This window comes from Salvelinus alpinus, chromosome 17 (assembly GCF_045679555.1).
Source record: "Salvelinus alpinus chromosome 17, SLU_Salpinus.1, whole genome shotgun sequence".
NCBI lineage: Eukaryota > Metazoa > Chordata > Actinopteri > Salmoniformes > Salmonidae > Salvelinus > Salvelinus alpinus.
The window spans coordinates 37,657,316-37,684,974 of record NC_092102.1 but is presented as its reverse complement, the minus strand read 5'-3'; the positions used below and the strand labels follow the sequence as shown (position 1 = coordinate 37,684,974).

General features: G+C 41.0%; 1 protein-coding gene across 2 annotated transcripts in view; it reads right to left on the bottom strand.

The window, feature by feature from the left end:
• The window catches only part of LOC139542909 (zinc finger protein 704-like), a 189,023-nt gene that overhangs the window by 160,301 nt on the left and 1,063 nt on the right, over positions 1–27,659 (bottom strand). For both annotated transcript variants that reach the window (XM_071348881.1, XM_071348880.1), the window contains exon 2: positions 13,822–14,051. In XM_071348881.1, coding sequence (XP_071204982.1) covers positions 13,822–14,051 — 230 coding nt within the window. The remainder of the gene's footprint in view (positions 1–13,821; positions 14,052–27,659) is intronic.

The following is a 27,659-nucleotide window of genomic DNA, read 5'->3' as shown; positions in this document are numbered from 1 at the left end:
ATATTTACGCCGACTTCATCCCAGCATTCCACTAACACCTCAAACATGTTGACATATTTACACCGACTTCATCCCAGCATTCCACCAACACCTCAAACATGTTGACATATTTACACCGACTTCATCCCAGCATTCCACCAACACCTCAAACATGTTGACATATTTACCCCGACTTCATCCCAGCATTCCACCAACACTTCAAACATGTTGACATATTTACGCCGACTTCATCCCAGCATTCCACTAACATCTCAAACATGTTGACATATTTACACCGACTTCATCCCAGCATTCCACTAACACCTCAAACATGTTGACATATTTACACCGACTTCATCCGAGCATTCCACTAACACCTCAAACATGTTGACATATTTACCCCGACTTCATCCCAGCATTCCACCAACACTTCAAACATGTTGACATATTTACGCCGACTTCATCCCAGCATTCCACTAACACCTCAAACATGTTGACATATTTACACCGACTTCATCCCAGCATTCCACCAACACCTCAAACATGTTGACATATTTACCTCGACATCATCCCAGCATTCCACCAACATCTCAAACATGTTGACATATTTACACCGACTTCATCCCAGCATTCCACCAACATCTCAAACATGTTGACATATTTACGCCGACTTCATCCCAGCATTCCACTAACACCTCAAACATGTTGACATATTTACACCGACCTCATCCCAGCATTCCACTAACACCTCAAACATGTTGACATATTTACACCGACTTCATCCCAGCATTCCACTAACACCTCAAACATGTTGACATATTTACACCGACTTCATCCCAGCATTCCACCAACATCTCAAACATGTTGACATATTTACACCGACTTCATCCCAGCATTCCACTAACACCTCAAACATGTTGACATATTTACACCGACTTCATCCCAGCATTCCACTAACACCTCAAACATGTTGACATATTTACACCGACTTCATCCCAGCATTCCACCAACACCTCAAACATGTTGACATATTTACGCCGACTTCATCCCAGCATTCCACCAACACCTCAAACATGTTGACATATTTACACCGACTTCATCCCAGCATTCCACTAACACCTCAAACATGTTGACATATTTACACCGACTTCATCCCAGCATTCCACCAACACCTCAAACATGTTGACATATTTACACCGACTTCATCCCAGCATTCCACTAACACCTCAAACATGTTGACATATTTACACCGACTTCGTCCCAGCATTCCACTAACACCTCAAACATGTTGACATATTTACGCCGACTTCATCCCAGCATTCCACTAACACCTCAAACATGTTGACATATTTACCCCGACTTCATCCCAGCATTCCACCAACACTTCAAACATGTTGACATATTTACACCGACTTCATCCCAGCATTCCACCAACACCTCAAACATGTTGACATATTTACCCCGACTTCATCCCAGCATTCCACCAACACTTCAAACATGTTGACATATTTACGCCGACTTCATCCCAGCATTCCACTAACACCTCAAACATGTTGACATATTTACACCGACTTCATCCCAGCATTCCACTAACACCTCAAACATGTTGACATATTTACGCCGACTTCATCCCAGCATTCCACTAACACCTCAAACATGTTGACATATTTACCCCGACTTCATCCCAGCATTCCACCAACACTTCAAACATGTTGACATATTTACCCCGACTTCATCCCAGCATTCCACCAACACTTCAAACATGTTGACATATTTACACCGACTTCATCCCAGCATTCCACCAACACCTCAAACATGTTGACATATTTACCTCGACATCATCCCAGCATTCCACCAACATCTCAAACATGTTGACATATTTACACCGACTTCATCCCAGCATTCCACCAACATCTCAAACATGTTGACATATTTACGCCGACTTCATCCCAGCATTCCACTAACACCTCAAACATGTTGACATATTTACACCGACCTCATCCCAGCATTCCACTAACACCTCAAACATGTTGACATATTTACACCGACTTCATCCCAGCATTCCACTAACACCTCAAACATGTTGACATATTTACACCGACTTCATCCCAGCATTCCACCAACATCTCAAACATGTTGACATATTTACACCGACTTCATCCCAGCATTCCACTAACACCTCAAACATGTTGACATATTTACACCGACTTCATCCCAGCATTCCACTAACACCTCAAACATGTTGACATATTTACACCGACTTCATCCCAGCATTCCACTAACACCTCAAACATGTTGACATATTTACACCGACTTCATCCCAGCATTCCACTAACACCTCAAACATGTTGACATATTTACACCGACTTCATCCCAGCATTCCACTAACACCTCAAACATGTTGACATATTTACGCCGACTTCATCCCAGCATTCCACTAACACCTCAAACATGTTGACATATTTACACAGACTTCATCCCAGCATTCCACTAACACCTCAAACATGTTGACATATTTACACCGACTTCATCCCAGCATTCCACTAACACCTCAAACATGTTGACATATTTACACCGACTTCATCCCAGCATTCCACCAACACCTCAAACATGTTGACATATTTACACCGACTTCATCCCAGCATTCCACTAACACCTCAAACATGTTGACATATTTACACCGACTTCGTCCCAGCATTCCACTAACACCTCAAACATGTTGACATATTTACGCCGACTTCATCCCAGCATTCCACTAACACCTCAAACATGTTGACATATTTACCCCGACTTCATCCCAGCATTCCACCAACACTTCAAACATGTTGACATATTTACACCGACTTCATCCCAGCATTCCACCAACACCTCAAACATGTTGACATATTTACCCCGACTTCATCCCAGCATTCCACCAACACTTCAAACATGTTGACATATTTACGCCGACTTCATCCCAGCATTCCACTAACACCTCAAACATGTTGACATATTTACACCGACTTCATCCCAGCATTCCACTAACACCTCAAACATGTTGACATATTTACGCCGACTTCATCCCAGCATTCCACTAACACCTCAAACATGTTGACATATTTACCCCGACTTCATCCCAGCATTCCACCAACACTTCAAACATGTTGACATATTTACCCCGACTTCATCCCAGCATTCCACCAACACTTCAAACATGTTGACATATTTACACCGACTTCATCCCAGCATTCCACCAACACCTCAAACATGTTGACATATTTACCTCGACATCATCCCAGCATTCCACCAACATCTCAAACATGTTGACATATTTACACCGACTTCATCCCAGCATTCCACCAACATCTCAAACATGTTGACATATTTACGCCGACTTCATCCCAGCATTCCACTAACACCTCAAACATGTTGACATATTTACACCGACCTCATCCCAGCATTCCACTAACACCTCAAACATGTTGACATATTTACACCGACTTCATCCCAGCATTCCACTAACACCTCAAACATGTTGACATATTTACACCGACTTCATCCCAGCATTCCACCAACATCTCAAACATGTTGACATATTTACACCGACTTCATCCCAGCATTCCACTAACACCTCAAACATGTTGACATATTTACACCGACTTCATCCCAGCATTCCACTAACACCTCAAACATGTTGACATATTTACACCGACTTCATCCCAGCATTCCACTAACACCTCAAACATGTTGACATATTTACACCGACTTCATCCCAGCATTCCACTAAGACCTCAAACATGTTGACATATTTACACCGACTTCATCCCAGCATTCCACTAACACCTCAAACATGTTGACATATTTACGCCGACTTCATCCCAGCATTCCACTAACACCTCAAACATGTTGACATATTTACACAGACTTCATCCCAGCATTCCACTAACACCTCAAACATGTTGACATATTTACACCGACTTCATCCCAGCATTCCACTAACACCTCAAACATGTTGACATATTTACGCCGACTTCCCCCCAGCATTCCACCGGTGCAAGATGGAAATACAAAGAAACAAGAACACAACTTTGTCTCCCCTTTCTATTCAAGCAGCCCTGATTCTGATAGAGATAAAAATGACAGTACAGTATGCAGTACAGTATGCATTTCATGAGTGGCGCATGTAGCTTGTTGACGGCCAATCAAAAGTCATCAAAGTAGCACTACAGTCATAGAACCTCCGTGTGTGGCAAAGAACGTTAGGAGGTTATATAATCAATTGAAGAACGTTAGGAGGTTATATAATCAATGGAAGAACGTTAGGAGGTTATATAATCAATGGAAGATGGAATAAAAATGATGCAATTAAACCCATTTCCTGGTTTCTAAAATTCAAATAGTTCGCCTAATATCAGTTAATTTGACAAAACAAGCAGTGTAGAGAACCATTGTACCATCTCAACTGCTGTGAAATATCTTTTCAATAACCAAAAATATTGTATTTTCAGCTGTTTGAAAGTGAAAGACGCAAAAAACTAAACTTAAGAACTGGAAGCATAGAAATAGTGCACACAGATATTTGGACCCGTGAAGACCTCTTTTTGTGAGGCCCAACATAACAATCCCTGTCACAACAGACAATGATAGGAACATTGTTAATGCCGTCACAGAAGCTGGACTTGGGCCACAAATAGGGTGCTTTGCAGTTTTTGAATCTTTTGCCAAATAACCAAAAATTAACTCCAGTAACTGCTGGCAAGCGAACTGTGAATCCAAAACCACAATACTGTACGTACCGAACTGTGGGTTTGGTGAACTGTTACATCCCTAGCATATATGTACAACATTTCATAACTGTAGCTCAAATGGGACAGGAGATACACTACATGACCTAAAGTATTGGACACCTCATTCCAAAATCATGGGCATTAATATGGAGTTGGTCCACCCTTTACTGCTATAACAGCCTCAACTCTTCTGGGAAGGCTTTCCACTTGATGTTGAAACATTGCTGCGGGGACTTGCTTCCATTCAGCCACAAGAGAATTCTAATTTATCCCAAAGGTATTTGATGGGGTTCAGGTCAGGGCTCTGTGCAGGCCAGTCAAGTTATTTGACCACAGAGGATCATTAGCTTCTTAAAAAAGTGAATTGTTTTAAATCGCATAGCCTACAGTCAGAAGGGCCCGCAATTTGGGCATCGTACGCGGCAAATACCAAATAGATTATTGTTAAGTTGCTACTGTCAGTGAAAAGCTGAGAGACCCAGCCAGGCATATCGTGATATAAAAAAATACAATCGCGGAAAAACTGTTCGGAAAGCAAATGGCTATTGCTGTAAAGAGATGACAATGAAAAGACTCCAATCTATCTTTTAGATATAAAAATTCTTAACTTAATTGAGCAAACATCTTATTGGCACCAGCGGAGAACATCTGCCATATCTCCAGTAAGCATGCATATTCACTGTCTTTCTCATCGAGTCAGTGCCACTTTTGTTTGTTTTGGGACAATAATTTCCTCCTCATATCGTATTGTGTCTCCCCTTTTCGTAGGCCAATTATATGGATTAGACAACGTAGTTTTTATTGACCTGTTAGTCAGTGTCAGCGGAGTAGGCTACCTTGTAATTTCTGAATTATTAAAAAAAATGTGTGCTCGCACTTGGGTGTCCCGTACCGGTAAAAAATTAAATCTACTTTCACCCCTGCCTACAACAAAATCACCAACTCAGTCTTGAAGTTGGATTTGGTTTGTTGCATTGAAAGGGACTGTTATTTTATTGATTTAATGCCAATTTCCACAGCATGGAGAAATGTTTCTCTGTTTAAAGCCAGGAAAGATAGTGTACATTTTAGTGAAGTTCAATCTTGTCCATCTCTGCGTGGGCTGCAATTCTTCTGCACGTTACTGCTCCAGGAACTACATGCACACAGCTTAGAGAGGGATAATTGGTGAGGAAGGCTATAAAACATATGCTGGGATTAGAGTTGCAGTCTCTCTCTCTCTCTCAGGGCTGGCTCATTTTCTTCCTGGTCAGGTCACAAGGTCAGGGAAGCGCCAAGGCCCTAATCATGGCTAATAATATGGCTGGGTGGTAAATTGTAAAATAATATTCTAGCACAAGTCAACAACTTCGGGAGGGCAAGCCAAATAGATCTGACTATCCCCTAGTTGTGAAAGTACGAACTGTGTGTGTAACCTGTGCTTCATCCAGCCTCCATAACCACCATGCTGCTGATTACCTCTGCCGATTATGGATGAAGACTGTCATGAAAAGAAATAACCGTCATAACCGTTGTTTTATCATTATTATTTTTTTTTTTTAATTTTTGTACAATGAACAACTGACTTGGGACGACCGAGCATTCGTGTGGTTGAGTCCATTTACGCAGTAACATGGACTCTTTACAACATGATGAAACTTTGTTGCTTCTTGCTGAAAAAAAACAAGGTGTTGTAACAAACGAGTCCTTGGTTGCCTAGGCAATGCCCCCCTTCCAGCAGCAGCACATGCAGTCAGGGGTGGAGGAGAGGAGAACATGTGCGTATTTTGGCAGACCAATAACCGGCATCAAAATTCCATGACCGTCACGGCCCTAGTGGCAATCTGTCACAGCGCTGACATAGATAAACTAGGGGCACTATTTCCATTCACTTCAACAACTGCATCAGAGTCAATACCTGCAGGAGCAGAGATAAGAATTTTTTTTCACAACGAACCAGCCAAAAAGCTGGCCCAACCATTCCACTGGACCTCTTTTTGTTCATTCACACGTTCTTTAGTTATTTTTATCAGCTGTATCTGTGTGTGTGTTTGTGTGCACCTCCTGAGTCCTTCCTCTCCTCTGTGCAGAGAGGCTTGTTTTAGCAGTACACAGTAACCCAGCAATACAACCATGAACTGAACTGAACACTTTTACACAACTGTGTTCGACACACTGCCCTAGCAGAAAACCCTAACTGTGACAGCTGGTAGGGGAGGTGGCAGAGGAGAAACCAGGCCAATTCCCTACTACACTATGAAAACACACACATAGAGAGATAGAGCTTCCCTCCCCTATCCCTCCCCTAGAGATAGACAGCTTCTCCAACCTATCAATGGTTCTAAAACATTTTGAATAAAAAGGCTCTCAAAAAGCGTCTGCCTGCAGCCGTTCCCAGACCTCATCTGTTGTGTAGCAGTGTTATCTAGCAGAGCGCTGACGGGTCATGTCCCTGGACAGACACAGCTCTCTCTCTCTCTCTCTCTGACTGCTGCCTGTCTCTCTCTCTCTCTCTCTCTCTGACTGCTGCCTGTCTCTCTCTCTCTCTCTCTCTCTGACTGCTGCCTGTCTCTCTCTCTCTGACTGCTGCCTGCCTGTCTCTCTCTCTCTGTGTGTGTGTGTGTGTGTGTGTGTGTGTGTGTGTGTGTGTGTGTGTGTGTGTGTGTGTGTGTGTGTGTGTGTGTGTGTGTGTGTGTGTGTGTGTGTGTGTGTGTGTGTGTGTGTGTGTGTGTGTGTGTGTGTCACAGCAACAGAGAAAACAGCCTTGAGCCCCTCTCGCTCTGCTAGTCACTGAGTCACACACAACAATACAAACTACTGAGAGAAAAACATGTCAACATACACACACTGGTCTGTCTAGCCACTCAGAGCGCACGCCTGGCTTACTGATACCGGGATGAAACAGAGAAAAGAGATATTAGAAAAATGTAAAGTGTTAACCCTTTTATCTGAATATGAGACAGGGATTAAGTCGCAGGAGTCAATTTCACTTGGACATTATACTGATTTACAGATTATAAGGGGGGTGGGGGTCTGTGGGGGTCGATAATTCCATAACCTTTCATGTCCAATCCAAGGAACGAATCTTTATGAACACAATATCCTCTAGTATGAAAGACATCACGCTCAACAAAGTGAAACATGGGTAATTGTTTGTAGCGTTGAATGAGTGAACTGCTTGGATCTCAATGTTAAGGTAAAGACCACATTTAGTGTGGTTGGCCATGGTGAACAAGGCAGTGATACAAGTCATTGATATCATGTGCACTGATTTGTGTATGGATTAATATAGCGATTGGTTCATAAGCTAGTGGTCTCACTATTACAGTGAGAGCAGTATTGGTTTAGGTTTATCAGTCACCAGCATCATGACCATCATATCTTCCATTCTCACCCACATGATTGGGCAATCTTGACCTTATTCTAAAACTAACCATTTAAGGCATTTATTTTAACCATTTAAGGCATTTACTTTAAGGCATTTATTTTAGATCTTGAGAATCAGAACTATTCTGAAACACTGGAATGCTTTCTAAGAATCCAACAGCAGGCATCTGACCAAGCCTCCCCACGGCATTTATGCCCAAACCACAGGATAGTTTGAACCACCACAAGGTCAGAGTCATTTCCATTTCAACTCCAGTTTATTCAGAACTTGGGTTTGGATTTTTAGGTGAAAACATCCAATTCTTAGAGCTATTTTCAATTTCAGAAATTCTATGCCCCATTCAATGACTGTTTCATCTGGACCAGGACTGGTATTGACCCAACTCTGGGTGAAGCAGCAACCATGCCACTGGTAATAACCATGTAATAACCATATTGTTATCGACACAGTACTTGGTAACATCTATGTTATAGTGTTGCACAGTATACCGAAACTTCAGTACTTTTCGATACAAAAAAATATGTACAGTTAGGTACTATCATTTTTGTTACGTTCGGTACTTCTGTCAAATGTGTCTTACGTGATTGAGAGGATCACATCTGTATCAGCATAGCCCCTTTATAGCGCCAAGAGCAAAGAGCCTGCTCCACTTAGTCATTCATTGCTAGAGCTGTCTGAGCTGCATTAGCTCCCCAGTCCCCAGTCACGCTGCACAGAAGTTAACTTCTCTTGTGTACGGGGCAGCATTCGGAATTTTGGATGAAAAGCATGCCCAAATTAAACTGCCAGCTACTCATCCCCAGAAGATAAGATATGCATATTATTAGTAGATTTGGATAGAAAACACTCTAAGGTTCTAAAACGGTTTGAAATATGTCTGTGAGTATAACAGAACTTATTTAGCAGGCGCAACCCCGAGGATAAACCATTCAGAATTTCTTTTTTTGAGGTCACTCTCTTTTCAATGAGTTTTCATTGGGAAACCAGATTTCTAAGGGACCTTCTTGCAGTTCCTACCGCTTCCACTGGATGTCAACAGTCTTTAGAAATTGGTTGAGGTTATTGAATTGTGTAATGAAGAAGTACGGCCATCTTGAAGGAGGGTCACTCGAAATGTCCTGTTTGTTAGAAGCGCATGACCAGAAAGCTAGTGTCATGACGTTGGCCTGGGGGTAGGTTTATGACAGTTATAAATACCTCTTCCCCCCTTTTTCCTCTCCCTACTCTACTGATGTGACATTAGAAAACCTTTGGTTAACATAGAGATTCTGGGAACATCAGAAGTTGGGGAGAAATGATCTATATTCTGGTAATCCGACCAACTGAACATATGCGGTGGTACTTAAGGTATATTATGTTAGTTCGGTTGTCATCTGGCACATTCTCATCAATGATAGAATTACATAAACTCTACTGTGGAAAGTCTACACATCAGAGGTATCGGATTCACCTGGAATTGTTGTTCAATTCAAATGTTTGAATATGAAATTATTTGTGAAGAGATTAAATGTAATTTTAGCTTCCAAATCAGAGATTTGGGTTTCATAAATGTAGGGCTCTGCTCAACCATTGGCCCGCCCCTGTGAAGAGACATGGGTTATAAACTTTTCAGACACACCCTTCTCCCTCCACTATATAAGCCATTGACGAAAATGTAACTTCCTGTTCCGAGGATGTGAGGACGACGGTCCGATGTCAGAATGGTTCAGATGTCAACTACAGAACTAAGCCAACCTCAGCATGAGCTTTGGTTGCGAATGGTATGAACTTTGAACTCTTATTCACTATAGAAGTGATACCTCCTAGACGTTGAGTTAGCAACAGCAGCTGCAAACGTAAATTAGGACAGACAGAGTATCCCGTCTACCACCCAGCAGCAGCAGCAGAGACATTCTTCAAGGGACAAAGGACCCGGTTGGGCAACACGGCCTTCCATCTACCACCAACCTACCGAAGCGCAGCTCAGAGTAAATATTTATTGCATTTTCCTTTTCCAAATGGGTGGTAATTTAGAATGCATAAGATATTGTATTTACGATAGCACAGCTTCACCCTTTGTTCCTCAGTCTTCCCGCTCTTTCACTCAAACCCAGCCCCTTTTCTTTTGTGTAACAAGCTGTCATATATGTTCCGCCCGCTAGGGATGTTTTCCTTTATGACGTAATTTGTAATCAAGGTACGATTCATTCTGTGTATATGTAATTCTGTGTGATTGGTTAGGTATTTAGTAAATAAATAATTAAACCCAATTTTGTATTTCTAATTCAACTTGTTAGCCAGGGTTCGTGAAGATAACTTCTTTGGGCTGCAAGCCCGATGTCGGTACACTTATGACAACAGCCAGCTCAAGTGCAGGGCGCGAAATTCAAAATCTATTTTTTTTTTATATTTAACTTTCACACATTAACAAGTCCAATACAGCATATGAAAGGTACACATCTTGTGAATCAAGCCAACATGTCCGATTTTTAAAATGTTTTACAGGGAAGACAAAATATGTAAATCTATTAGCTAACCACGTTAGCAAAAGACACCACTTTTTTTACTCCACCAGTTTTTTACTCCATCAGTAGCTATCACTAATTCGACTAAATAAAGATATATATAGCCACTAACCAAGAAACAACTTCATAAGATGACAGTCTGATAACATATTTATGGTATAGCATATGTTTTTTTAGAAAAATGTGCATATTTCAGGTATAAATCATAAATAAATCATAAATTACATTTCAGCTACAATCAGAAATTGCACCGAAAGCAGCCATAACATTTACAGACACCAACGTCAAATACCTAATTACTCATCATAAAACATTTCTGAAAAATACATAGTGTGCAGCAACTGAAAGACAGGCATCTTGTGATTCCAGACAATATTTCCGATTTATTAAATGTTTTACAGCGAAAACAAAATGTAGCGCTATATTAGCATAGCCACAATAGCCAGAAACACTTGGGCGCCCACGACCAGTTCACATGCACGACAGATATATGAAATAACATCATAAATTGGGTCTTACTTTTGCTGATCTTTCATCAGAATGTTGATCAAGGTGTCCTTTGTCCAGATGAGTCGTTGTTTGGATTCAGAATGGCAACTTTCCCTCTTCATTTAGCATGGGCACTAGCCGAGTGGCACGGATCTCTCCAACGTGAACAAAGTCAGAGAACGGAACACGGCAAAACTCCCGAAAAAATTCAAATAATCTGATTAAACTATATTGAAAAAACATACATTACGATGATATGGTCACATGTATCAAATAAAATCCGAGCCGGAGATAGTTGTCGTCCATAACGGCAGCAAAACAGAAGGCAATCTCACTTCCAAGTCGCGCGCTTCAGAGTACCGGAAGTGGACGGTCACGTCAAAGAAATAGCTTTTATTCCACCTCAGACCAAGATAAACACAAAATTTCTTCTCTCACATCCTCTTGACACCCAGAGGAAGGCGTATGAAGTGTACGTAGGGTCCTACGTATCATGACCATGTATAGGCAGAACATTGAACAGAGCATAGATTTCTGACATTCTACTTCCTGGTCAGGGAAAGTGCTGCCAAACGACTTCTGTTTCACTCAGAGAAATAATTCAAACGGTTTTAGAAACTAGAGATTGTTTTCTATCCAATAGTAATAATAATATGCATATTGTACGAGCAAGAATTGAGTACGAGGCCGTTTGAAATGGGCACCTTTTTTCTGGCTACTCAATAATTTCCCTTGCAGCCATAACAGGATAACCAAGAATTTACAACTTTCAGATTAGACTGAAATAAGGTGACGATTAATATTGACTGCTATTGATGTAAAATATTACTAGGTCTTTAAGAGTTTATTCGGAAGATAACAGCTCTATAAATATTATTTCGTGGTGCCCCTCCTCTCTAGTTAATTACATTTACATGATTAGCTCAATCAGGTAATATTAATTACGGAGAAAGTATTTTATAGAATAGCATGTCATAACACTTAATCCGGCATAGCCAAAGACCAGACACTAGCTACAGTTGGTTTTAATCCTGTATTGAACACAGATCATCCCGTCTTCAATTTGATCGATTATTTACGTAAAAAAATACCTAAAGTTGTATTACAAAAGTAGTTTGACATTTTTTGGCAAAGTTTACAGGTAACCTTTGAGATATTGTGTAGTCACGTTTCACAATTTGAAACCGGTGTTTTTCTGGATCAAACTCGCCAAATAAATTGACATTTTGGATATATATCAACGGAATGAATCGAACAAAAGGACCATTTGTGATGTTTATGGGACATATTGGAGTGCCAACAACAGAAGCTTGTCAAAGGTAAGGCATGAATTATATTTTTATTTCTGCGTTTTGTGTCGCGCCTGCAGGGTTGAAATATGCTTCTCATTCTCTTTGTTTACTATGGTGCTAACTCAGATAATAGCATTGTTTGCTTTCGCAGAAAAGCCTATTTGATTTCTGACATGTTGGCTGGATTCACAACCAGTGTAGCTTTAATTTGGTATCTTTCATGTGTGATTTAAGGAAAGTTTGATTTTTATAGTAATTCATTTAAATTTGGTGCCCTGCATTTTCTCTGGCTTTTTGCCAAGTGAGACAGTAGCGTCCCGCCTAAACTCAGATTTTTGGATATAAATATGAACTTTACCGAACAAAACATACATGTATTGTGTAACATGAAGTCCTATGAGTGTCATCTGATGAAGATCATCAAAGGTTAGTGATTAATTTTATCTCTATTTCTGCTTTTTGTGAATCCTCTCTTTGGCTGGAAAAATGGCTGTCTTTTTCTGTGACTTGGCTCTGACCTAACATAATCGTTTGGTGTGCTTTCGTCGTAAAACCTTTTTAAAATCGGACACTTTGGCTGGATTTACAACAAGTGTATCTTTAAAATGGTGTAAAATACTTGTATGTTTGAGGAATTTAAATTATGGGATTTCTGTTGTTTTGAATTTGGCGCCCTGCAGTTTCACTGGCTGTTGAGGAACACACTTGAATAATGCAACACGGCATCTAGAAATTTTGAAACTTTTCATTACTGTTCACAAAACAATGTCAATACAGGCTAGACACTTTTACAATGCAAAACGAAACCGGTAGCTTCCAGCTTTAATTGTAGGCTAACTTTCCTTGCTAGCTTACAGCTGAATTCACAATCCTAGTACTTTGTTTGTGATAATATGCAAACAATAACACAAAATATTCTAATTTAAAAGCTGACAGGCACCAAAAATTTTACTAATTCACATTGTCTCCCATGCCACCAAAACATCATTCACTTCTTCATCTTCCTTTGCCTCTCGTCTGGTTTCCACTAGATTCCCGAGTCACAAAGTCAGATTCCACAGCCACATTCTGCCTTGCAAATTAAGCAAATAACGTCATTCATTTCTTAAAGAGACAGTGCACACTTTTCGAAAAGAACAGATTGCTTCTTCCATGCAAATGTTGTTAATAAGTACAATAAAAGAATACAGTATGTTTTCTTAGCAGTTTCCAATAAAATAAGTCCTAAAGTTTATCTGTCTGGATCAAGTGCCATTTTGTGACTTTAGCTAATATATATTGTTTGTGGTATCATTTTGGTATCGTTTTGGAAATAAGTATCGTGATGGTATCGAGTATTGTGATACTAAACCTGGTATCGGTATCGAATGAAAAATGCTGGTATTGTGACAACACTACTATGTTATTAGCCATGTGGTCCCTACCTGCGTCGGGGGACAGGTATGTGGGAAGAGGGGTGGGGATTTCTCTCCTCAGGTGGCACTTGATGTCCGGTTTCCTGGAAACCATCAGGCACCAGCGGATTCCTCGCTTTCGAGTGCATGTGTCTGTCCGGCTTCTGCCCGTTCAGGATCAGGCAGTGAGTGGGACTGCCGTTAGTAAGGACCCCAGTCAGACCACTGTTCCTCTCATCTGCCTCGCCACCACAACCCATCTGAAGGATGAAGAACAGTACACACACAGCAGAGAAATGGTTGCAGTCTCAGAACTGTTATGTTGGTGATTTTTAGTCCACATTTTTTTTTTCACCTTTATTTAACCAGGTAGGCCAGTTGAGAACAAGTTCTCATTTACAACTGCGACCTGGCCATGATAAAGCAAAGCAGTGCGACAAAAACAACAACAGTGTTACACATAAACAAAAGTACAGTCAATAACACAATAGAAAAATATATGTACAGTGTGTGCAAATGTAGAAGATTAGGGAGGTAAGGCAATAAATAGGCCATAGAGGCAAAATAATTACAATTTAGCATTAACACTGGAGTGATAGATGTGCAGATGATGATGGGCAAGTAGAGATACTGGGGTGCAAAAGCAAGAAGATAAATAACAATATGGGGATGAGGTAGTTGGGTGTGCAATTTACAGATTGGCCGTGTACAGGTACAGTGATCGGTAAGCTGCTCTGACAGCTGATGCTTAATGTTAGAAAGGGAGATATAAGTCTCCAGCTTCAGTAATTTTTGCAATTCGTTCCAGTCATTGGCAGCAGAGAACTGGAAGAAAGGCGGCCAAAGCAGGTGTTGGCTTTGGGGATGACCAGTGAAAAATACCTGCTGGAGCGCGTGCTACGGGTGGGTGTTGCTATGGTGACCAGTGGGCTGAGATAAGGCGGGGCTTTACCTAGCAAAGACTTATAGATGACCTGGAGCCAGTGGGTTTGGCGACGAATATGTAGTAAGGGCCAGCCAACGAGAGCATACAGGTCGCAGTGGTGGGTAATATATGGGGCTTTGGTGACAAAACAGATGGCACTGTGATAGACTACATCCAGTTTGCTGAGTAGAGTGTTGGAGGCTATTTTGTAAATGACATCGCCGAAGTCAAGGATCGGTAGGATAGTCAGTTTTATGAGGGTACGTTTGGCAGCATGAGTGAAGGAGGCTTTGATGTGAAATAGGAAGCCGATTCTAGATTTAATTTTGGATTGGAGATGCTTAATGTGAGTCTGGAAGGAGAGTTTACAGTCTAGCCAGACACCTAGGTATTTTTCATTGTCCACATTTTCTAAGTCAGAACCGTCCAGAGTAGTGATGCTAGTCGGGCGGGCAGGTGTGGGCAGCAATAGGTTGAAGAGCATGCATTTAGTTTTACATTTAAAAGCAGTTGGAGGCCATGGAAGGAGTGTTGTATGGCATTGAAGCTCGTTTGCAGGTTTGTTAACACAGTGTCCAAAGAAGGGCCAGATGTATACAGAATGGTGTCGCCTGCGTAGAGGTGGATCAGAGAATCACCAGCAGCAAGAGCAACATCATTGATATATACAGAGAAAAGAGTCAGCCAGAGAATTGAACCCTGTGGAACCCCTATAGAGACTGTTGCTGCAGGGGGCAGAGCTATTGGCCGGGGTAGGGGTAGCCAGGTGGAAAGCATGGCCGGCCGTAGAAAAATGCTTATTGAAATGATCGATTATCGTAGATTTATCGGTGGTGACAGTGTTTCCTACCCTCAGTGCAGTGGGCAGCTGGGAGGAGGTGCACTTATTCTCCATGGACTTTACAGTGTCCCAAAAATGTTGGAATTAGTGCTACATGATGCAAATTTCAGTTTGAAAAATCCAGTCTTAGCTTTCCTAACTGACTGTGTATTTTGGTTCCTGACTTCCCTGAAAAGTTGCATATCGCGGTGACTATTCGATGCTAATGCAGAACGCCACAGGATGTTTTTGTGCTGGTCAAGGGCAGTCAAGTCTGGGGTGAACCAAGGGCTATATCTGTTCTTAGTTCTAATTTTTTTTGAATGGGGCATGCTTATTTAAGATGGTGAGGAAAGCACTTTAAAGAGCAACCAGGCATCCTCTACTGACTGGATGAGGTCAATATCCTTCCAGGATACACGGGAGAGGTCGGTTAGAAAGGCCTGCTTGCTGAAGTATTTTTGGGAGCCTTTGACAGTGATGAGGGGTGGTCGTTTGACCACGGACCCATTACAGACACAGGCAATGAGGCAGTGATCACTGAGATCCTGGTTAAAGACGGCAGAGGTGTATTTAGAGGGCAAGTTGGTCAGGATGATATCTAAGAGGGTGCCAATGGTTACGGATTTAGGGTTGTACCTGGTAGGTTCCTTGATAATTTGTGCGAGATTGAGGGCATCTAGCTTAGATTGTAGGACGGCCAGGGTGATTGTAGGACGGCATATCCCAGTTTAGGTCACCTAACAGTACGAACTCTGAAGATAGATGGGGGGCAATCAATTCACATATGGTGTCCAGGGCACAGCTGGGGGCTGAGGGGGGTCTATAACAAGCGGCAACAGTGAGAGACTTGTTTCTGGAAAGGTGGATTTTTAAAAGATGTTTAACTTCTTTATGATAGGGTGCAGCATTTTCACTTTTGGATGAATTGCGTGCCCATAGTGAACTGCCTCTTACTCTGTCCCAGATGCTAATATATGCATATTATTATTACTATTGGATATAAAACACTCTGAAGTTTCTAAAACTGTTTGAATGATGTCTGTGAGTATAACAGAACTCATATGGCAGGCAAAAACCTGAGAAAAAAATCCAAACAGGAAGTGAGAATTCTGAGACTGGTCAATGTTCAACTCATCGCCGATTCAATTCCCTGTAAGATATGGATCTGTTTGCACTTCCTACATCTTCCACTATATGTCAACAGTCTGTAGAATGTGGAATGAAGCTTATGCTGTGTTGTGGGGCCGGATGGGAGGGGAATGAGTCAGTGGTCTGGCAGATTGCCAGTTCCTGGTCACGCGCTTTCCTCATGATATCGCCTTCCGTTCCATAAATTCTACAGACATGAAGGAATGCTCCGGTTGGATCGTTATTGGATATATATGATAACAACATCCTGAAGATTGATTCTCTACTTAGTTTGACCAGTTTATTCGACCTGTTATATAACTTTTTGAAGTTTTCGTCCGAGTTCGCCTGCATTTGCGCGAGCGTTTGGACATGTGCACTAAACATGCTAGCAAAAGTAGCTACTTAGACATAAGTAATGGACATTATCGAACAAAACAACGATTTATTGTGGAACTAGGATTCCTGGGAGTGCATTCTGATGAAGATGATCAAAGGTAAGAGAATATTTATGATGTAATTTCGTTTTTCTGTTGACACCAACATGGTGGAGAAATGTTGTTATGTTTGAGCGCCGTCTCAGATTATTGCATGGTGTGCTTTTTATGTAATGTTTTTTTGAAATCTGACATTAAGAACAAGTGTATCTTTAATTATAGGTAAAACATGTATCTTTCATCAAAGTTTATGATGAGTATTTCTGTTATTTGACGTGGCTCTCTGCAATTTCTCCGGATATTTTGGAGGCATTTCTGAACATGGCGCCAATGTAAACCGAGATTTGTGGATATAAATATGCACATTATTGAACAAAACAAATGTATTGTGTAACATGATGAGTGTCATCTGATGAAGATCATCAAAGGTTAGTGATTAATTTTATCTCTATTTCTGCTTTTTGTGACTACTATCTTTTGCTGGGGAAATGGCTGTGTTTTTCTGTGGCTATGTACTGAGCTAACATAATCGTTTGGTGTGCTTTCGCCGTAAATCCTTTTTGAAATCAGACATGTTGGCTGGATTCACAACATGTGTAGCTTTAATTTGGTGTCTTTCATGTGTGATTTCATGAAAGATTGATTTTTATAGTAATATATTTGAATTTGGCGCGCTACACTTGGCTTTTGGCCAGAAGTTAAAAGTTAAAAGACCTGGATAGTATGACAGAACTCTGCAGGCTATCTCTGCAGTAGGTTGCAACTCCGCTCCCTTTGTCAGTTCTATCTTGTCGGAAAAAGTTGTAGTTGGGGATGGAATTTTCAGGATTTTTGGTGGCCTTTCTAAGCCAGGATTCAGACACGGCTAGGACATCAGGGTTGGCGGAGGAAGTGAGTGAATAAAACAAACTTAGGGAGGAGGCTTCTGATGTTAACATGCATGAAACCAAGGCTTTTACAGTTACAGAAGTCAACAAATGAGAGCGCCTGAGGAATGTGTGTGGTGCTGGGGCTGCAGGGCCTGGGTTAACCTCTACATCACCAGAGGAACAGAAGAGGAGTAGGATAAGGGTACGGCTAAAGGCTATAAGAACTGGTCGTCTAGTGCATTCGGAACAGAGAGTAAAAGGAGCAGATTTCTGGGAGTGGAAGAATAGATTCAAGGCATGATTTACAGACAAGGGTATGGTAGGATGTGAGTACAGTGGAGGTAAACGTAGGCATTGAGTGACGATGAGAGAGGTTTTATCTCTAGAGGCACCAGTTAAGCCAGATGAGGTCACCGCATGTGTGGGAGCTAAAGCATATTGGGCAGGGCTGGGGGGTCTACAGTGAAATAAGGCAATAATCACTAAGCAAAACAGCAATAGACAAGGCATATTGACATTAGGGAGAGGCATGTGTAGCCGAGTGATCATAGGGTCCAATGAGTAGCAATAGGTGAGTCAGGGAGACGATTCAGTAGTTGCTACTACGCTAGGCGAGCTGGAGACAGGGCGATTCAGACAGCTAGCGGGCCGGGGCTAGCAGATGGGCCTTCGGCGATGTCGCAACGGAAGAGCCTGTTGGAACCACCTCGGACGATTACGTCGGCAGACCAGTCGTGATGGATTGGCGGGGCTCCGTGTCGGCAGTAAAGGGTCCAGGCCAATTGGCAAAAGAGGTATTGTAGCCCAAGAATTAGCTGGTGGACCTCTTCGGCAAGCCGGGAGATGGGCCTAGCTCGAGGCTAGCTCAAGGCTAACTGGTGCTTGCTTCAGGACAGAGACATTAGCCAGGAGTAGCCACTCGGATTGCAGCTAACTAGCTGCGATGATCCGGTGTAAAGGTTCAGAGCTTGCGGTAGGAATCCGGAGATGTGGTAGAGAAAAAGCAGTCCGATATGCTCTGGGTTGATATCGCGCTGTGCAGACTGGTAGGTTTTGACCGAGCTGGGGCTGGCTGGTGTCCGAGTTAACGTTGAAGACCGCTAGCTGTGGCAAACTGACTACTAGCTAGTAGCTAGTTAGCTGGCTAGCTTCTGTTGAGGGTTCCGGTTCTAAAGTATAAAAATAGCAGATCCGTACCACATTGAGTGAGGCGGGTTGCAGGAGAGTATATTCAGTCCGTAGATGGGAAGTGAGATTAAAATATATATAAAATATTTACAAGAAAAAAAACAAGGAAAACGATATTTACACGGGATAAGGATTGGACAAGACAAAACACACGTCCGACTGCTACGCCATCTTGGAGAATGGGCCTGACAGTTTTAGGCCCAATCTACCTCTTTATTTTGGCAGAATTTTGGGGAAAGAGATGTTGTTGAGAGATTTTGTGTCCAAAGAAATAGAAGCTGTGTCAGTTACACTAAATCTGTCCAACAGTTAGGAGGCACTGACAACTAGAATCTATAGCCTATTGTTTAAAGTAGGGTTCCCCAACTGGTCGGCCACAGGTGATTTTATTTGGCCCCCCAAGTTTTCTGAGAAAAAATGTATAATTAATAACCAACTTCCTGTAGCATTCACTAATAATTACCAACTTCCTGTAGCATTCACTAATAATGACCAACATCTTGCAGCATTCACTAATAATGACCAACATCTTGTAGCATTCACTAATAATGACCAACATATTGTAGCATTCACTAATAATGACCAACATCTTGCAGCATTCACTAATAATTACCAACATCTTGTAGCATTCACTAATAATGACCAACATCTTGCAGCATTCACTAATAATGACCAACATCTTGCAGCATTCACTAACAATGACCAACATCTTGTAGCATTCACTAATAATGACCAACATATTGTAGCATTCACTAATAATGACCAACATCTTGCAGCATTAACTAATAATGACCAACTTCTTGCAGCATTAACTAATAATGACCAACATCTTGTAGCATTCACTAATAATGACCAACATCTTGCAGCATTCACTAATAATGACCAACATCTTGCAGCATTCACTAATAATGACCAACATCTTGCAGCATTCACTAATAATGACCAACATCTTGTAGCATTCACTAATAATGACCAACATCTTGCAGCATTCACTAATAATGACCAACAGCTTGCAGCATTCACTAATAATGACCAACATCTTGCAGCATTCACTAATAATGACCAACATCTTGCAGCATTCACTAATAATGACCAACATCTTGTAGCATTCACTAATAATGACCAACTTCTTGTAGCATTCACTAATAATGACCAACATCTTGCAGCATTCACTAATAATGACCAACTTCTTGCAGCATTAACTAATAATGACCAACTTCTTGCAGCAGGCATTATATATAATTACCAACTTCTTGTAGCATTCACTAATAATGACCAACATCTTGCAGCATTCACTAATAATGACCAACTTCTTGCAGCATTAACTAATAATGACCAACTTCTTGCAGCAGGCATTATATATAATTACCAACTTCTTGTAGCATTCACTAATAATGACCAACATCTTGTAGCATTCACTAATAATGACCAACTTCTTGTAGCATTCACTAATAATGACCAACTTCTTGTAGCATTCACTAATAATGACCAACATCTTGTAGCATTCACTGATAATGACCAACATCTTGTAGCATTCACTAATAATGACCAACGTCTTGCAGCATTCACTAACAATGACCAACGTCTTGTAGCATTCACTAACAATGACCAACGTCTTGCAGCATTCACTAACAATGACCAACGTCTTGCAGCATTCACTAATAATGACCAACATCTTGCAGCATTCACTAACAACGACCAACGTCTTGCAGCACGCATTACATAATGACCAACTTCTTGTAGCGTTCACTAATAATGACCAACGTCTTGTAGCATTCACTAATAATGACCAACTTCTTGCAGCATTCACTAACAATGACCAACGTCTTGCAGCACGCATTACATAATGACCAACTTCTTGTAGCGTTCACTAATAATGACCAACGTCTTGTAGCATTCACTAATAATGACCAACAAGCAGGCATTATCTAAAATGAACACAGGTCTCATAAACAGTCTCTCAAGCACAAGCCCACGTGCTAGTCAGTAGCCAACTAATCTTTATAATTAAAGTCTAGCCAACTTGGATCTATTTGCTAGCTAACAAGGTATAACAGTTGAATTGTTATGAACACACCCTTCTGACCGTCTCCAACAGCATGCTACCTTGTCCACTTTGTTCAGATGTTGAAATCAAGTGGCCTACCTTATTTATCAGATTGAGAACGAGTTTTGAATTCCTTACATAATATTTTTTTATGCTCATTGCACATTTATAAAACACAGACTGGATAGCTAGCATAACAGTCTATGGCTAAAATGCTTATAACGGTACCCGTTCGCGACAGAAACTGAGTATTAATTTTGCAGAATCAATGTTCCTTGATACTCCAGTTTTAATAGGGTCTGCTCTTTGCGCAATTTGAGGAGTTGAGACATATAAAGGGTATTGTTAGAAAAGTTAGGTTCCCATCTATTACAGTTAAATAATGTCTAAATGTGTTTCAGTGTCCATATGACCGATTCTGTTGGACCAAACCTCAAATGCAAATAACGATTTGAAACCGCTTGTTGTCAGAGAGGAAGAAATTATCTTTCATCTTTGTTGTTGCGAGTGGCAGGAGGGGGAGGAGCTTGTGAGTGGCAGGAAGGGGGAGGAGCTGGGTGTGTGCTATCCGGGATCCTTGGTACATTCTTAGCCTAACCATAACCTTAACCCCTAGCCTTACACTAACCTTAACTCCTACCCGTACCCTTACTTTAACCCCTACCCTTACCCTTACTTTAACCATAACCCTTACCTAACCCTAAACTTAACCCCTACCCTACCCTACCCTAACCGTAACCCTTACCCTTACCCTAACCTTAACCCATACCCTTACCCTAACCTTAACCCTTATCCTTACTCTAACCTTAACCCTTACCCTTACCCTAACCTTAACCCTTACCCTAACCCCTACCATAACCCTTACCTAACCCTAAATTTAACCCCTACCTTACCCTTACCTTAACCCCTAACCTTACCCTAACCTTAACCATAACCCATACCCTTACCTTAACCCCTACCCTAACTCCTACCCTAAACCCTAACCTTAACTCCTACCCTAAAACCTAACCTTAACCCCTACCCTAATCTTAACCCCTACCCTAACCTTAACCATAACACTTACCTAACCCTAACATTTACCCTAACCTTAACCCTTACCCTAACCTTAACCATAACCCTTACCTAACCCTAACTCTAACCGCTACCCTTACCCTAACCTTAACCATAGCCCTTACCTAACCCTAACTCTAACCACTACCCTTACATTAACCTTAACCCTTACCCTAACCTTAACACCTACCTTTACCTGAACCATAACCCTTACCCTTACCTTTTCCCATACCCTTACCCTAACCTTAACCCCTACCCTAAACCCTAAACTTAACCCCCACCCTTACCCTTACCTTAACCCCTAACCTTACCCTAATCTTAACCACAAGCCTTACCCTTACCTTAACCCTTACCCTAACTCCTACCCTTACCCTTAAGCCCTACCTTGACCATAACCCTTACCCTTACCTAACCCATACCCTAACCTTAACCCTTACCCTAACCTTAACCTTAACCATAACCCTTACCTAACCCTAACCCACCACCCGCCAACCTCTCTTTTACGCAACTGCTACTCTCCGTTTATCATATATGCATAGTCAATTTAACCATACCTACATGTACATACTACCTCAATCAGCCTGACTAACCGGTGCCTGTATATAGCCTCGCTACTGTTATAGCCTCGCTACTGTATATAGCCTCGCTACTGTATATAGCCTCGCTACTGTATATAGCCTCGCTACTGTTATAGCCTCGCTACTGTTATAGCCTCGCTACTGTATATAGCCTCGCTACTGTTATAGCCTCGCTACTGTATATAGCCTCGCTACTGTATATAGCCTCACTACTGTTATAGCCTCGCTACTGTATATAGCCTCGCTACTGTTATAGCCTCGCTACTGTATATAGCCTCACTACTGTTATAGCCTCGCTACTGTTATAGCCTCGCTACTGTTATAGCCTCGCTACTGTATATAGCCTCGCTACTGTATATAGCCTCACTACTGTTATAGCCTCGCTACTGTATATAGCCTCGCTACTGTTATAGCCTCACTACTGTATATAGCCTCGCTACTGTTATTTTTCACTGTCTGTTTTACTGTTGTTTTTATTTCTTTACTTATCTATTGTTCACCTAAAACCTTTTTTTTTACTTAAAAATTACACTGTTGGTTAGAGTAAGGTCTACACCTGTTGATTTGATTACCCTAACTTTACCCTAACCCCTACCATAACCCTTACCTAACCCTAAATTGAACCCCTACCCTTACCCTAACCTTAACCTCTACCCTTACCCTTACGCTAACCTTAACCCCTACCCTAACCTTAACCCCTACCCTTACCTTAACCCCTACCCTAACCTTAACCCCTACCCTTACCTTAACCACAACCATAACCCCTACTCTCTTAACTCTACCCTTACCCTAACCTTAACCCCTACCCTAACCCCTACCCTTACCTAACCTTAACCCCTACCCTTACCCTTATGCTAACCTTAACCCCTACCCTTACCTAAACCATAACTTTTACCCTAACCTTAACCCCCTTACCTTAACCATAAACCTTACCTAACCTTAAACCTTAAATGAACCATTTAAAATTGTAACTTTAATGGGTTCTTGCGATACAGGCATTTGGAATATTGTGCTAAAATATCAACTAAAATTAATTCAATTAATTCAATATATCGCACAGCCCTATTTTAAATTACTATGCTTTAGTCAAATATTATATCTGTTTGGGCTTCTTGTGGTCAATTTGCAGTCTACAAATTATTTGTAATTATGTTCCGGCCACCTGACCATCCGCTCAAGAAAGAAAATGGCCTGCGACTGAATCTAGTTGATGATCCTTGGTTTAAAGGGATAGTTCACCAAAATTACACATTGGTTTCCTTACCCTTTAAGCAGTCTATGGACAAGGTATGACAGCAATCCATGCTTTGGTTTAGTTTCCCTGGCACTGTTTCCACATGGACAAAAGCTGAAGAACATACGCACATCCAGGTACTTTTTGCAGGTGTTGGAGTTGTAGGTGAATTCATGGAAAATAAAAGGGAAAACGCTGCACACTGCTGCTCACGCTCACAGGTGATTTTATGAATAACTTCATCAGGCATCCATATCCCAGGTGGGGGTGGAAGGTCCTACATATAGGGCCAGTACTCAATGACATCCCTTCCTGAAACAGGAGGTTAAAATACATAACATAGGTTCACAATATCAACATTCAGTTAGTATTGCCCCTATATATATAGGAGGTATACATTTTTTCTAATATAATACTCAAAGATTCTTCAAGTTTTAAGTTGTATTGTCAAATGCACAGCAAGGGTGAAATTTTGGTGTAGATAATGGGGGGGCGAACAGTAGACGTGCTGTCCGAGGGGTGATAATTGGGGGGGAGGGCGAACAGTAGACGGGCTGTCCGTGGGGTCCTCCGCACTTCCTGCAATTCTACACAGTTTGACTTATTATGCCTCTCTTAATGGGTATTTTGAGGGGTATATGGAGGGGTAAAACACAGTATAAGTGGAAGGATAAGTGGAAGGCCCCCAACCACCCAAGAAATATATTTTGGGAAAACAGCAAACTTTCTGCATTTTGACACATTTTGACATGGGGCAGAGATAAAAATGTGAAGTTTTAAAGCTAATTTCCTAGAATTCTACACATTTTGCCATTGGGTAGAGAGGAAAGATCATTTGCACTATTTCACACTATGTTGAGGTAAAAATCGATATATTGCTTGTATGGATGTCAACCCCAAAACATGTTCATGTCATCACCAATCAACTTCATTACAGTTAAAAATTACTTTGACTACCACCACCGATTTCTCTATGCTAGCTAAGCTACCAGATATACGAATGGGAGTTAGCATTTAGCAGTCCAGTCACTTCTTCTAAACCTGAAAATGGACTACTTCTAAATGTTACGCAGTGAAAACAGCCAAATGTATTTCAATCGGACTTTAGTAACCACATTGTGGGCCTGTTACAATACATCAGTCATGACGGTTTTGACGAATATCATCTTTGTTAGATCAGATTTGTTGACTGTGCGCCAATCCAGCATCCTTCTTCTATCCCCCATGGTCTGCGTTCCATTGACCTCTTACCGCATCTATTACAACACAGAAAAGCTGCTTTTAACATACTTATTTACTATTTTTTGGAAGGAAAACTATTTCACTCATATTAACTAGGTTTCCAACCATTTGGCAACAGATTTTCATGCGAATATTCAAAAATCTGCATAAAGAAAATATGCAAATTTTCCCACTAGTGGTGTGCTTCCACCTAATGGACTTGTTCGCAAATTTAAAAAAATACATATCCGCTTTAGTTTTCATGTACCTAATAAAAATCTCAAGTTCAATGTGTTTCCAACACATTTTCAACTCTACTGATAGTTTTGCAACAACAACTGTTTCGTTAAAAATAGCAAATGTGCCTCCTCCAGTCTTGGAACGTACATTCTAACCAAAAGCTAGCAGATACAGTGAGGGTAGGCTAGTCTACATGATGAGATTATTATGGATAGCAGTGAGAACATTTTTATTTGTCAAACGGCAGTCAAGCATCGATCATCATGCCACCAAAATAAGACTGTGAAGTTCATCATAATTTATTTAATCTCTAGCCTAATAAACTGCATGGTTTCCCAAGTGATATTGGTAGGACCACACACCATACCATCAAGTTTACTTTGATATCATGGTTATTATATAAATAGGTGCGAAATAAAGGCCTTTCCAACACCATTTCTCGCATAATACATTTTACCGACGCAACAAGATCCCACCATGTTGAACTAATAAATGATCTGTCAGCATCTCAAAGATTGTACCGAAACGACCTGTTTCCATCACAGCTGTTGTGTTTTTTTTATACGGTATGACTTTACTCGCATTTAAACTGTGGATGGAAACGTAGTTAGCGTAATGAATTATACTGTGCTTAATGCTCTAGCTTAGCTAATGAACTACTACCTATGTTGGTTGCGCCGTGCATGACCAGAATGACACATCGATGAACCACTAAAGGCACACCCCATTTCTGTTGGAAAATTGAGCCGGAGGAGGAGTTTGACAGTTCTTCGTGTCCTAACGACCGTTAAAGCTAATGTCCTACAATTCTACACATTTTTGCCATTGCTTAAGACTTGCTCATACAGTATGCTATCTGAGGAACCACCGAACTCCAAGGGGCCCCCAACCAACAAAAAAATCGATATATTTTTTAGATTTGAAAGAATTGAGCCTATTGGGGGGGAAGAATCGACCTGTTCTTAATATTAAGGCTTACATGTTCCCCCATCCCCAGTGGCAATTTCACCTATGATGCACAGGATACAGCAGGTGTAAAACACTACAGTGAAATGCTTATAAGAAATGATTATAACAGTGACCGCAGTAATTTGACTGACCTAATCATGTCCAAATCATCTAAAAGTATCTCAAATTGATCGTGAAGCTCAAAAATGGAACAAGAAAATTCTAATATCTGTCCCATGACTTGAATGAGAGTTGTGCCACAAACGCAAAAAATGTTAGCATGTGGAAACAGTGCTAGGGAAACTAAACCAAAGCATGGACTGCTGTCATACCTTGTCAATAGACTGCTTACAGGGTAAGGAAACCAATATGTTATTTTGTAATTCCGTTGAACAATCCCTTCACGGAGCACATTAACCCTCTGTAATCTTCCCGCTCACACACCGCCATCTGACAACACTTTGACAATAGGCTATAATACCAAACAAAGTGATAGCATGTAGGATGGCTAAACAAAAATGATGGTTTCTCAAAAGCGTTTAGGCATATGACATCCCCTAGAAATTCACTGGTAGGACATTGTCCACTCTCTAATTTCTATATGGGGGTGTGTTAATGTCTTGGGACAATACAACATATCTGACATGCATTGTTGTTTAAAAAAAAAAAATTCAAGCAACACTTGTAGATAGTTTTTCTTCCCTTCAAAGCAGGCTCTTGGTCAATGATGTATATAAACCGTGGATTGCTAATGCTATATATTGGACTTTAAGAGGCTCTGAAGCCACCGTTCGGCCATATTGGCATTCCCCAGTAGGAGCAGTCCTCCATAGGATTTAATGCAATTCTACAGTATTTACATTAAACGTTTCAAGAAGAAAATGACAGGTATTTTTTTTTATTGTAGTGGGGATAGTAACATTTGTAAGATCTAAAAAATTATACTTTAAGGAAAATCTTGTTATATATTTTTCATATATACATTAAAGCTTCTGTAATATAATAAATATGGCAAAAAGTAATGTAGATATTAATACATGCAATTCTATAGCTTCCAAAATATTTGTTACAATGGTGGGGTATGAAAATGTATGCACTCTACTGTAAGTCGCTCTGGTTAAGAGCATCTGCTAAACGACTGAAATGTGGGGGAGTGAATAGACGGACTCAGCACAGCGCC